This window comes from Lemur catta, chromosome 14, assembly GCF_020740605.2.
Source record: "Lemur catta isolate mLemCat1 chromosome 14, mLemCat1.pri, whole genome shotgun sequence".
Lineage (NCBI taxonomy): Eukaryota > Metazoa > Chordata > Mammalia > Primates > Lemuridae > Lemur > Lemur catta.
In genome coordinates this window covers 9,708,774-9,722,898 of record NC_059141.1, presented here as the reverse complement: position 1 = coordinate 9,722,898, position 14,125 = coordinate 9,708,774, and the positions used below count along the sequence as shown (strand labels likewise).

General features: G+C 57.7%; 1 protein-coding gene across 2 annotated transcripts in view; it reads left to right on the top strand.

Annotated features, from left to right (window-relative positions):
- Positions 1–14,125, top strand: part of GRK5 (G protein-coupled receptor kinase 5) — a 185,386-nt gene that overhangs the window by 145,343 nt on the left and 25,918 nt on the right. For both annotated transcript variants that reach the window (XM_045569276.1, XM_045569277.1), the window contains 2 exons: positions 11,458–11,558; positions 13,276–13,368. In XM_045569276.1, coding sequence (XP_045425232.1) covers positions 11,458–11,558; positions 13,276–13,368 — 194 coding nt within the window. The remainder of the gene's footprint in view (positions 1–11,457; positions 11,559–13,275; positions 13,369–14,125) is intronic.

The following is a 14,125-nucleotide window of genomic DNA, read 5'->3' as shown; positions in this document are numbered from 1 at the left end:
AGCATTTGCTCCCGTCACAGGCTCCCTGGGCGGCATGCTTACGACTGCGTGCTTGTCCTTCAGACAGACACCCCCCCACTGCCGGCCTTCCCTGGAGAACAGATTGTCTTAGCTCACAGCCCGGTTTTGCTTCGGCCCCTCCTGACAACCTTGAGGCTGCTGTGCCCAGCTGAGGCTCCTCACAGCAGGCCAGAGAGGGCCCATCCAGGTCCTTTTCCTTTCTCGCGACCTTCCAGGTCAGAAAATTGGATGTTCCTTTGATGCTGGCGGAGCCGGCGCTGCCTCTGACCCGTTCTGTGTGCGTATAGTATTTCCTGCCTAGAATTCCTCTGTTTGCAGTGGCTGGAGACAGGGAGATCAGCCGCCGCCCGGCTCTGTCTTGGGGGCAGCGACGCTGGTGCCGTGGTGGCTGTGCTCAGCCGACTCACTGTGTGGCCCCACAGGCCCTCCCCACCCGTGGGTCTTGGGCAGAGACGTGACATCACGTGGCAGGGGGTGGGGGGTTCGGTTGAATTCCCCCACCTGTATCTTAGGAGATTCCTGACCCTCCTTCATTCCCCAGTCCCATGGAATGAAATCTTCGCTGGAGAAAAATCCAGCATGATTTCAGAGTGAAGCGGGTTTGGAAGTGGTGGAGTGGGTGTTCTGGAAGACAGAAGGTCGGCTGGCCCTGCCCTTGCCTCTCATGCACACAGAATGGGGGACAGTCCCTGGGGTGAGCCTCCCTCACCCCAGCCCGTGGGGCCGAGCTCCACGAGTGAGTTACCTGCACGTGGCTGCGCCGGCCCCGAGGGAGCTGGCTGCACGCAAACCACTGGCCAGGAACAATCCCACTTCTGTTCCTGCAGCGGCCCCGGGTCCTGCGAGCCCCCGCGTGCGTGGCCTGTGTAAACAGCGCGTCATCTCCTGTTGCACACTTTGGGCCCACGGGCCACGACCAGGGATTATCAAATTGACAGAGCTCAGCTGGCCCCTCGTTCACGTCCGGGCACATCGCATTTTGTTAATTATCGTCTTTTGCTTTTGACGCAAAGAGTCGAGGTCTGGGTCAGGGTCACTGTGTATTTTCCTTTCATTCTCATTAAAGTCGCTCAGCTCTCAGGGCCTCTGGTTAAATTCTACTGGTGTCTAAAGATGTCCTTTCTCACTTTCCGACCCCTAAGAGTCCTTCATCCTGATTTCTCTGAAGCCACTTGAACAGCAAGGAAATGTGGGCCAAGGTCTCTCCAGCCCAGTCTGCTTCCCCTTCTTGAAGGGCGGTGGCTACTTCCCAAGGGCTGTGTTTCTCCATCTTGCTGGCCCAGGGAATGCACCAGCCTGGGACCCGGGGTGGCCAGCTCAGCAGGGCACCATGAAGGGGCTGGAATCCACCCCCCAGCCCTGAGGCAAGGCTTAAAGTTGTCCAGAAAAGTGAATTCTTTCAGAGCTCAGTCTTCTTGGAAGAATTCCCAGTGCACAAACACCATGAGTCAAAGGACAGGTGGGTCCTTCCCACTGCCTGGCCAAACCCCCTTCACCCTTCGAGCCTTGGTCAAACCTTTGGTGGTCCCATGTCTGATGGGCCACCTCCATGAGGGCTCCCTCCTGGGGGCTGAGAGGCCACCCCGCATTCGGCAGCCCACAGCCCTTGCTGGCCTTGACCTCCTGCCGCCAGCCATCTGAGTTGGTCTGTGAGGTCCTTGGGACAGGGCTTATGACCTGGGCACAGAATGGATGCTCGGGGAACCTGGGTGGCTGAGGGATTGACTCACTCGGACCTTGGCCGGAAAAGCTTTCCGACTGGTCACAGCAGTCGCCCCACCTCTACCTCTGCTTGCAAAGACCACTCCCAGCCCTGGAAGTCTGGCCTGGTGGGATAACCAGCTATCCCCAGGGTCAGCACCAAAGAGGTACAAGAGATCATCATCCAAAGAGTTAAGGAGGTTTCCAGAGTGGTGCTTTGTGTCCATGCCGTGTTGGGGTCATGGGCCTTGCATGGGATGCTGGCTGACTTCCAAGCACCGCGTCACAGTGTGGTTCCTCCCTTTCCCCTCCACCAGCCCCACGAAGCTCCCTCTAGAGAGCACTGTGCATCCCTCAGGCTGGGTCTTTGGGCTCTTCATCAAGGAAGGATAAGGATGGCGGATCGGGCGCCATCTTCCCAGAGACTTGTTTGCTGTCAGAGGTGGGGCGGGAGGTAGATTCCAGAAGGCCCTCTGGAGAAGGCCACCCTGAGACTGAGGGCTGTGCCTGGGGGGCACAAGGAAGATCCAGGTTTTTGGGCAGGGGAAGACCAAAGCTTAAATAACTTGGAGAACATCCCCTTTAAGAAAAAGATTAGAGCATTAGGTACAAAAACAAATGTTGAGAATGAGAAAAGAAATCCCTTTTCATCTGCGATCCCAATTTCTGGAGGGGCTTCCGTAGAAACGTCTCCCCACTGAGACCTGGCTGCCCCCCGCCCACCTAGCGTACTCTGCAAGTGAAGCCCTAAAGTTGACGCTTCCTTGGCTTCACGCTCAGTCTGCTTCTGACTGGAGCCTGGGCCTGCCTTGGTGGACAGCGGTGACCTAACAGGCGGCCCAGTGAGTTACCCGAGAGGGGAGACTTGTCATGTTTCCAGCCACCCGCTGCCTGTCCAGCCGTGTCTCTGCCCAGTGGCACTGTGCCTGGCACGTGCAGTCCGTCACCTGGGCTCCCGACGAGGACACTCAGTGAGGCGCTGGGGGGCTGTGGCCGAGAGCTCAGGGACGTTGGCATCAGACCCAGAGCGGAGGGAACGACAGCCCACAGCTCTTTGCTCGCAAGCATGTGGCTGGGCTGATTTATTGTCTCCCCAGTGACCCAGAAAACAAAGCCCTGCCTTCTTCCTCCGGTCTGTTCTTGTCTGGGGCTCGGGGATCGTGTCTCCCGCCTGGCCACGGCCCGAGGGAGGAACCGCTCCAGACGGCCGTGAGGGCAGACGGCAGTGGCTGTTCCACATGGCATTGAAGGTTTTGATTAAAAAGGTGGAAGAATGGTGCTTTTTCTTCCTGTCAGCCAGACCTTAAATCAACCCTCAAGTGAGGAAACACTCCACAGCGGCCGCTCAGCGAACTTTCTCCCTTTCTCTCTGGTTCTGATTGTATACGCGTGTTTCATTGCAAGCCCGCAGTCGGGGTTGGACCGAGCCCCGTTTGCCCAGCCACCTCCTGCTTTCTTCACCCCAGTCCCCCCCCCCAAAGTTGCGTGAGAGGAGCCAGCCAGCTTGTGCGGGGAGGAAGCAACTGGGGAGTTCCTGGCCACGCGGGGTGTTTGGAGAGCCCCCCTAGCACCTGGCTTAAGCCCTGGATTTTACAGATGGCGAATTCGTCTGGATCCTTGGTGGCAAGTGGCAGATAATTACCTCCCAGTTGCTCAAACAAAGGGGGAAATTACTGGAAAGATGGAGGGAGGGGGTTCTCTCCTATGATCGAAGGAAACCATGAGAGGGCGTGGCAGAACCTGGGCCGCGGAACCCCTGGAACCAGAGCGCTTCTCCCAGCGGCGGCTCCAGGGTGTCCCCCAGCCAGCAGCTGCCACGCCACCAGCCCACAGTCCCTGCCTGGGGTGGGCACGGCCCCTCAATCCAGTTCCAATTGAGAAAATTCCATAGAACTCTGATTGGCTCAGCTTGTCACAAAGGCAGCAGGTAGAGAAGATGACCCGTGGGGGTACTTTGGTGGACAGACCCCTTATTCCGCACCACGAATGTGCACACACGTGTTTATTCAGCAAGTGTACTGAGCACCCGCTGTGTGCAGGAACATCGCCAGTTCCCTTCAGCACAGTGGAGTGGAGACATTACAGGTTTTAGAGCCAGGCAGGAGTGGATTTGGACCTTGGGTCCAGCCCTTGCCTACCGTCTGTCTACAAGGATTTATGGAATACTCAGCACCCCAAGCGCTGCACTTGGTTCTGATGAGACAGGAATGAAACAACATTCCTGCCCTTCGCAGAGCTCTCTAAGGCCTGGTTTCCACATCTGGACACGGGAGCAATAAGCCCCACCTCACAGCATTGCTCTGGAGGACAGAGGATAAATTTGTGGGGAAGCGCACCTTGAGGGCCCAGCACGTGCTGTTCTCTGCTCGGGACCAGCCCCTCTCCCAGGCGCCCACAACTGCCTCCAGCCCCGGCTGCTGCTGGAGGCCGGACTCCCACCCCTGCCCCCGCCCACGGCCAGGCTTCCCGTAGCTGACGCAGATGCCCTCGTGGAGGGTCAAGGGGCGGCCAGGGTATGGTTGTGGGAGTGTCCCACCCCATTCCCATCCTGGAGGAGAAATGGGGGTGGCCCCCCAAGAAACTGCTGCTTCTACCCTGGTATGGGCAGGACAAGGCAGCCCCTTGTTTGGAAGGAAGGGGACCCCCTGGAACCCCTTTCTTCCAGAGAGTCTTGCATCTCTCCTGCTCAACTTTTCCTGAAAGCTGAGTCTGTCCACACTGGGAAATTGCAAATAGTTTACATGGGGAATGTCAGCTGCCCACATACGAAAATATACACATCATTAAGCCCTAAGTGCTTGCGTCTGTAGATAGAGCGGACAGTCTCCTGGCCTGACCTTTTGTCCACTGACTGAACCTCGCTAATGAGGGCTGATCTGCTCGGTGGGATGTTTTCATGTGTTGAAGTGAAGCATATGTTAGACATCAGCCTCTGTGTGTCGGGGGGGTACACAATGACAGCACTATACAAACTGCATTTGTCAAGACACACAGAGCCCCCTGTACCTCCTTCTTCAGCCCCCATGGGCCTCCAAGGAGGGCTTGCTCTTCAAGGCCAAAGTCACATCCTCCTGCACTAGGAAGGCACATGGGGTCCTTGGAGGACGGGCTGGTGCTCAGGGATAAGATCTGGCTAGATCGCCTATCTCTGCTCCCAGGCCAGCTGTGTGACCTTGGGGAAGTTACTTTTGTTCTGAGCCTATTTCTGCACCTGTAAAGTGGGAGAGTAATAGTAAAACCTACCTTGGGAGGATTAAACATTAAACCCATGTACAGGTCTTAGGACCTGGCACATAGCAAGTAGGTGCTCAAGAAATGGCAGTGATGATGACAGTGATTGTGCCAGTTGTCACTGGGTGGAGGCATTGAGTGGAAGGTCCTGCCTGCTCAAGGGGTCATGCTGGAAGCGGATCCTGAAGACTGGGTGGGAGTGGACGTGCCAGGCTGGGGTGGGAAGGACTCCTTCCAGGGGGACAAGCAGAGGCCCAGCAGGGAAAGCTGGAGCTTGCCCAGGAAACGGCCAGGGTGGGGCCAGAGCGCCGGGAGCCGAGGGCAGATGGGAGAAGCAGGTCAGAAAGGGTGTCTGGGGCCAGGTCCTGTAGGCAGTGGGGCCGTCAGTGCTGCGTGGTGCAGAAAAACTCCCTTGGGGGCCACTGTCAAATGCAAGAGCAAATGGTAGCTGAGACCTGTGAGAGGCCTGCTGGATAGTGCAAGCCAGAGAAGCTTCTCAAAACCAGGGCAGTGAGGTGGGCATGGAGAGGAGGTGGTGGGTGGGAGAGATACCAGGGCTGAGACTGCTGCGTGGGTTGCCCCATCTGTGAAATGGGCACGAGCTGGTTTTGAGTGCAGCCGAGGAGGCCAAAGCTATGTCCTTCCTGGACAGCCGGCCCAGGACACCTGATCTAGGGCTCGTGCAGCTCAGATCCACTCCCCGCATTCAGGTGCTGCTTCTGGCTGCACCACCGGCCGGCATGCGACTTGGAGGGGTCCCTTCTCTCAGTTTCCCGCCATCTGTGCCATGAGCGGGTTGCAGGGCTTAGCCCTGAGGGGTCTTCCCTGGAGAGCCCTCTGTGATCTCTGCCTCCTCCACCCATCTCGGCTCCTGACTCTCCAAACAAGTATAGGGCATGTGTTCCAGAAGGCTCCGAGAGCCACACGAGCAGCACAGGAGGTGTAGAGGGTGGCTCTGAATTGGCCTTCACGGCCCTTCAGTCACGCTCCAGCCCTCGGTGCCCCCAAGGACACCAGCCGGGGACAGCCGATCCCATGTCCACTCTGACATCCTGAAACATGAGACTCTGGTGCCGGGAGATGCTTCGGGGACAAGAGCATCAGACATCTGGAGCTTCTCGATGACACAGGGAGTGGTGTCCCTTCCCCCTGCCAGGCATTTGTGGTACAGAGGGAGATAGCAGTGCCAGGGGCAATGGCAGTGGCCTTGGCGATGTCATCCTCAGGGTTGATGACACGGCATTCAGTGGCTGCCCAGGAGGAGGGTCGCCTGAGAGATGGCAGGAGGCCCTGCCAGCCGTTCCGCTGCTTTTCCACGGTCCAGAGGAGTCTTTGCGCCTCTGCGTGGAACCTTCCTTCTGCCCCGCGCTTGCTCCAGCCTCAGGCCTCCGCCCGGCGGTTTCTCCCCACCTGTGGGAGCCCTGCCTCTCTTCGCAAGCCGGGGCTTGTCCTACCCCTCCAGGCTCCGTCCCAAGTGGCTCTCTCCTTCCGCTCCACGGTTACTGCAAAGGCCGCGCCCGTCCGGTGCAAGATCACTCACCTGGGAGTTATTTGAGGTGTGGCCGCTGGCTCCCTGCTCTTTGGGGACGGGGAGGCTGGTCTCTCGTGGGTGTCTCCCGGCCAGGCTGTGCCCTGAAGTCGTGTAGGGGTGCAATGGCGCCACCTTGTGGGCTGACTGCTCCGCGGGCCGTGGCCAAAGGGGCAGAGGCAGGGCTGGGGCTGGGCTGCCAGCCTGCCCTTGGGTGACTCGAGAGTCCCTCTCTCTGTAAAGTCACTGCGGGCAGGCATTTGAGCATCAGAGGGGGCCTTGCGTGTGGTGGGTGATCCCCCTGGCGTCCTGGATTGAGAGCTGAGCACGGTACCCGTCAGCGTGGCGTCCGTGCCTCCCTCCCCACGGCCCTCCCTCCCCAGCCTGCCTCCCTGCCGGAGATGCCGCGGATTATTCCAGCTTCGGTGAAGCACAGGGGCTCTCGTGAAGCTGCGGTTATGACCTGGGCGGGGTGAGGCGTTGAGCATTTGTTGTACTAAGGGACGCTGGGAGGGGGTTAGCCTTTCTCTGTGTCACCTCCGTTAGCCAGCAAGTCACCCAAACCACCGTAAATCCACTATACAAACGCAGCTTCAGGACAAGCCCCCAACTCTTCCACCCAGCCAGACCACCACCCCGACTGTCTCCTCTTTAGACATTTCAAGGCCTCCCATGTGTTGAGTCATTCCTGGTCATCAATACGTCAAAGCCTGAATATTGCAGAGGTTTCTGTCTGACACGGCAGAAGATGAGAAAAGTCTGAGGGGGGCTGTTGGAGTTTAGGGTCACAGCAGGGGAGGACACGTGAGATGAGGACAAATGGAGGAGGGGGGCTTAGAAAGGTATGAAGGCCACCCTGGGCCCTCGCATGCATTTTGGGGGGCCCTGCCCTGCTTGTGTTCAAAGTGGCGTGGGGTTCTCAGTGCACTGCAGCGCCCCGGAAAACACCCCCTGCAGGCTGCATCTCTTGCTGCCTGAAAAGGTCCGTTCTGGTTAACACACACATCACGAGCTGCCTGGGTCTCTAGAACTGGTGGCTCAGGCAGCAGGAACAGCAGAGCAGGTCTGGGCTGGAGGGAAGAGGTGGTGAGAAGGAGTAAGTAGTCAGGGCTTCCAGGGCAGAGTCTCGGACCCCTACCATGTGCCGCGTCTGTCCCACCCACGGGAACTGCAGTGGCCCTGCCCGCATCTGAGTGGGGCCCAGGTTCCTGTGGTGCAGGACGTGGACTCCAGGCCAATTTCTCATCCAGGGGCGGACAGGGGCGGGGGGGGGGTGCAGTGGAGCAGGTTCTTGCCCCTCCCAGTGAAGGGAGCTGCATCCAGAGGCACAGAGCCAGGGAGCAGGCAGAGTGCCCCATGCATAGTGCCACCTCGCTGCATCCCCAGCTGCAGTGGGGAAGAGAAGAGGGTCCTTCAGAGAGGGGCCGGGGGGAGGTCCCAGCATGCCAGGCAGCCCACAGGCCCTCAAGGCAGCCAAGGGAGAGAGCGCTCTGGCCAGCACCCCAGGCATACATGGCAGTGTCCCCGAGGCCTGTCTTGCTCTCTTCAGCTGTCCAGGAGAGATGACCACGGACCCTCCTCAAGGGCAGCAGGTTGTCATCAGAGTGGACTTTGTGGCAGGACCAGGCGGGCTTGTCACAGAGGTTGGCCAGCTGGTTCACTTCAGCTGCCCGAGACCATCGAGAATTGGTGGGAATTCACGGCGGGGCCCCTGGAGCAGAGAACCCTGTCCCGCTCCTTCCTGCAGCCCTTGGAAGCTGTGCCACTGCCACAAGCTGGTTTCGTAGCTTTCGAAGGAACCTTAGTGCCTAAATCCACACTGTTGTGTTAAAGTCAAGGTCTGCAGCTAGGGCCATTTGAGGAAACCATCTGATGACCAAAGAAGTAAAGCACTATTGGCCTGACGTGGTCCCAGGCCCCTGGGAAATTTTACCAAAGACCATCACCAAGACCCCTTCTCCTGGCTGCCTTCACCCCTGCAGATGTCCACAGGCCTGGAGGCCCTCTCCCCTGGGTACCTGTTTGGTTAGAAATTGGCATGGCCTCGTCCTTTCTCCCCACCCTGACCCTCAGGTTCATCCCAGAGGGACAGTCTCTGCTAGGGGGAGCCACAGCACTGCCCAGCCACAGTTCTCCCGATACGTGGAGTGAGGGTCACGTTTCTGCCCAGAGCCCCCCTGGCCCGTAGGGTGCACCCCCTTCCCCAGCAAGCCCCACAGGCCTTCTGAAACCAGAAGGGATTCACCTCCTGGAGAGGGATGTGAAACCGCGGGGATTAATGCCTTCGGGACCCAGAGGGTGGATCGCGGGTGCCGAGCCTCGGCTGCTCAGAGCCCCAGAGCCTCTCTGAGCTCCTGGTGGCCCTTTTCCTTACGCGGCGCCTCAGATCTGTCACACAGGCTGTGGGGCCGTCTCACGGGGCCTCTCTTTGCCGTCACCTTCTCTGAACACCCTCCTGTCCACTGATGCCAACAGCAGCGTCCGACTGCAGCACCCGCTGAGCACCTGCTCGCCCCTCACCCTCCTGGCGGTGTGGCCTTCAGTTCCAGACTGACACTGGCCAGTGGCTTCTTGTTCTCTTCTTATTGGCAAAGGTGTCGCTCCCTGGAAGCACTTGAAAGGGGACTTGGTTGGAATCGCTTAACTTCTTCAAGTGGAGCCAAATGCATTATTATCTGCTCATTAACTCCCTTGTTAGAGCTTTGCCTGTGGGCAGAGCCCTGCTGCCAGCCAAGCCAAAGAAGTGTGACCTCATGCACACAGCTGGGTCACTGTGGACCCTGGGCAGCCCCTCCCACCCTGCCTGCCAGCGGAAGGCGGCCAATGAGGGGCAGGAGGCCTGGGGCCAAATCCCGCTTCGCCTCTGACTCCATCTGCCACGGAGCCTTTCCCAGACGGCCGGCCCATAGCGATCTCCCTTCTCCGAGCTGCCTCACCTGCCTCTGCTGCAGGACCCAGCAGCACCCTGGTTCTCACACTAGGCTCCTTGGGGCCCCAGAGGCTAGGGTCACACCTCAGGGGCCTTCTAAGGGGATGAGAGGGGGCACAGGTGGCCCAGACAGCCCACCCCCTCCAGCCAGATCTTATTCAGGAATCACCAAACCTGGGTTCATATCCTCTCCCAGTCACTTACTGTCTGGGTGACCTTGGGGAAATTGCTTAACCTTTCTGAACCTCAGTTTCCTCCTCTGCAGAATGGGCATTGTAGTAATACCTCCCTCAGAGAGCCATAATGAAGATGAAATGACACAATACACTTAAGACGTTTGGCACAGTACCTGACCACAGTTAGCCTTCAATATATGTAAACCTTTGTTTCCAATTAAATTATTTTTGTAGGTTTTAAATATTGGGTCGATGGATAAGTTTCACCCAGAGGAGAAACACAACACTGAGCATCTTTTCTGCACAAGTTAGGGCCAGCGCTGTATAGGTTGCTTTTCTGTGTCTCGTTCGTCAAGTTTTAGTGAGGAGAGGGAGGGATGGTCCAAAGCAGAGTGGGACAGATGGTGGAGGGGGGCTGCCACCTCCCAGGATAGCTGATGGCAACCGTGGAGATGTGCTGGAGCCTGCTGAGTGGGGTTCGTGGCTTTGCCTGCACTTGGATGGGCAGCATTTACCATCACAACACACCCACACCTGAGGCCCCCCCACCCCAAGGAGCTGTACCCTCTCGGACCAGGCTCAGGAGGGGGACCCTGAGGGCAGGGCTGAACCTGCAGGGAGGGCTGGGTCCAGGAAAGAAATCAGGAAAGAAGGAAGGGATTTGGGCATTCAGAACCCTGGGGAATAGAAAATGAGCCACTGATTCCATTCACCAGGGACTCGCCAGCTGCTGCCGGCGGGGCTCCTCCTCCACCCCCGGGATCGAACCCCCCCACAGAAACCACCCAGCGGACTTAGCAATGTAATCAGCCCAATAGTCACATTCAATAGCTGGGAAGAGAAAGCAAGCCTTTCAGATCTCAGCATCCTTTGGGGAGAAAGATGTGTCTACGCCCGTCTTTCTGAGCCCACTCCCAGCAATTTTCTCAATTATCCCTGTAATTTATTAAAAACCCATCTCGAAGCCCAGCTGGTGAGTCAGCCCCTGGGGACAGCTGGTGGCCGGTGATTAGGGGGAAGGGGAGGGGTGGGCGAGGCTTGCCCTGGGTGGAGCCGCCTTCTGCCTGTCCGTGCGCCTTCCGGATGTAGCTGCTGCTCCTGGGTGGGACGGAGAAACTCCTGAAACTGCCCTTTCAAACTTGAAATCCTCAGGCCACCAGCTTAACCTAGAAGGAGAATGACAGTGGTGACTTATTTCACGCTTGCTGCTCCGTGCCAGGGTCTGGGCCAAAGGCTTTATCTGAAGGTTTCGTTGAATCGTTCCGGGAGAAATTATTTCTGATCATCTCGCTGATAAGAGTGAGGCTGAGCAGTTAAGACCAAGGTCCCACAGCTACAAGTAGCAGATCTGGGACTTGAACCAGCTCCACACCTGTGTGCACACAGCACCTGACCGTCCCCCCACCCCCCACGGAGTCTTCTGTTCCCTTTTGCCCATTCCAGTGGGCTGTTCACCTTCACATTTGCCCTTGGAGGAAACAGGCCCAGAGTGGCCAAGGGATGTCACCAAGCTTGGTGGGGACTTGCTGATGAGCTGGGCCACGTTGCACCACTCCTCACAGTTGTGGGCACTGGTGCACCTTGTCAGTTCTGATCACGGGCCTCGGGACCATCATCATCAATGTTATGCAGATGAAGAGTGAGGCTCAGAGGAGCCAAGTGGCCTCCAGGAGGTCACACAGCCTGTAAGTGGCAGAGCCAGTCTCACCCTGAGTCTGGGCTTGTTCCTAACCTTCCAGCCCAGCCACCTCCCGGCACCACTGAACAGGGTTCACTTAGCCCAGGGCAGGTGTGGGCGGGAGGGCGGCCGGCACTCTCGGTGTGTGCTCGGCTCCTCCCTCCTCACTGACCCCATTCCTTCCTGCTTCCAGTCCCCTGTCTTCATCGCCCAAGTCAGCCGAGACCTGGTCTCCCAGACGGAGGAGAAGCTCCTGCAGAGGCCGTGCAAAGAACTCTTTTCTGCCTGTGCACAGTAAGTGCCCAGCCCACCTGGCCTGCCCTGGCCGGGCCCTGCCACCTGGAGAGGGGCTGCCCCTAGCCCTCCACCTAGCAGCTCGGGGCACGGGGGCATGTCTTCAGTGCCCGAGGGCCCCGGCCAAGCTACCCAACTGCTTGTGTACTTCCCATGAACGGGAAAAGATACCAGGGTGCCACGTCCAAAGAAAACATCTGCTTCAAAGGGTGTTGAAAGCAAGTGGCTCTCCAGGCTGTTGAGACAGAGGAATGTGCAAAAATTTGACCCTGCCTGGTGGTTTGGAATCCTTCCCAGGCCCCCCAACCCCCACCACTGCCACCAGCCAGAGCCGGTGGGGCCAATGCGGGAGGAGGGGCCTTCCCAGTGGCACCATCGCCTTGTCTGCAGGCCGGCACCAGCCCCGGGGGAGGGCAAGGCACGTCAGTGGGTGTGCTCCAGCTGACACCAGCCGAGCCCCCACCCCGGCCTGCACACACACACTTTGAATGTGTAAGCACAGACAGGTGCACACACACAAATGCACACACACATACCCACTCCAACATGTGCAAACACACAGACATGCCAAGAGCTGTCTAGAGCCATATTACTCCACACAGCTGGATGAGCCTGGGGGCTTTTTTTGCACCTTACTCAGCACCACAGATGTCCCTGGAGTACCCGCTGTGTACCTGGCACTGTGCTAGGTGCTGGGGGATACCAAGGTGAGCAAGAACCCAATCCTGGCTTTTGTGGAGCTTGCACAAGAAAACCAGCAACCCACACGCACTGTGGGAAGAGCCGGGAGGTCAGCCGGGGCCCAGCCCTGTGTTAGGTGCTAGGAGAGGCCCCGGTGGGCAGAAGCCAGCCTGGTTGTTGGCCTGAGTCAGATCTGACACTGGTGGCAGCCTGGCTAGTGACCCTGACCCTGACTGAATGACCATCCTGGGCCCCCACACCGGCCCATCTCTGGGTTTGGCAAGATACGGCCCCCAACATGCTGCCGGGTCCCCTCCCTTCTCCAGGCCCCAAGTGCCTGGGCTGGATTGCTCAGCATGGCCACTTGAAGCCCATCCCTACCTGTAGCCAGGCTTGGACCCCTGCCAGGCCCTGCGTTGGTGGCCTGAGATACATAGGATCCCCAGCACCCCAGGCCCAGCCTGGCACTTGGCCACTGAGAGTGACCAGCAAATTCTACTGCATCCATGAAAAACTCCCAGTGGCTTTGCTGGTCCCGGACCAAATCCAGAGCCTGTCCCCCACCACCCACCACCTCCAGGCCCCAGCCCCTCCCTGCACCTCGTGGAGGCTTCATCTGTTCTCAGCTCAAGGGCCCCTTTGTCAGAGCAGCCTCCCTGACCCCCAGCAGCCTCACCTAACTCGAATTCATGATGACACAATGCTGAGTTTATGTTTGTTATTTACTGTTTGTGTCCCCACACAATGCCAGCCCCGTGCTCACAGCTGTATCCCAGGACCTAGAACAATGCCCAGCACATGGCAGGTACCCAGTAAATGTTTGCAGGATCAACCAATCTCAGACAACCTTTGTAGAATGACAGGGCCTCTGGCCAGGCATCTGCGTCTGTCTGCATCTGCTGCGAAGTCACCTTTGTTTGCACCTGCAAAGCCTGGAAGTGGATGAGGCCAGGCGTTAACCTGCTGGAGACAGCTCTGCTCATCTGCTTCGAGACCAAGATTATCAAATGTTCTCCTTTTGTTCCATCTGAGCTAGGTCCGTCCATGACTACCTGAGGGGAGAACCATTCCACGAATACCTGGACAGCATGTACTTCGACCGCTTCCTGCAGTGGAAGTGGCTGGAGAGGTGAGTCCCCCTCACCGCATGCGTGAGTGCGTGCGAATGGGGGAGGCGGGAAACAGACTGTTCATCTGAGAACTTACGTAAAAATCAGTTACCTCCCATGGGCTCGTGGTTAAAATAACATGAACCGTGTTCCTCCTGTTAATTAAGTTCGTGTGTATTCAGAAGACTCTATGCTTATGAAAACAAATGCACATTCATTCATGCACAACACACACACACACACACACACACACACACACGGCACATTGCTCTTAGTTTTTGGTTCACTGTCTTGGAGAATTCTTTCTCCACTAGCACATAAGAGCCTTTGAATATTCTTTGAAATAGGTGCACATCTTTTATTTGCCACAGTGCCCTGTTGGTGGACATTGGGGTTGTTCTACGTTCTCTGAACAACCTTCCCTAAATAATGAATCGCTTTGTACATAAGTCTTTGCGCACTTTTGCAAGTACAGCCATAGGAATTCCTAGCGGAGGACTTTGTGGTTAAAAGGCACCGGATTGTAAACTGGGGGGGCTGTTGAATCGTCTCCCACACAGCTGCCCCAGGCCCACTGGTGCCTGAGCTGCCTCTCGGCTTCGCCAGCATTGCTCTTAGGTTTTCCGACCCCGTGAGTGAGCAGCGGGGTGTCCTCGGTGTTTATTTTTTGTCTTTCTAATAATGGGTGCGACTGAGCATTTTCTCCTGTTTTGTTTGCTGCCTTGCTCTCTTCAAAGTACTCCCCCATGTGTGGCTGTGACTCGGGCAGATGTGGCC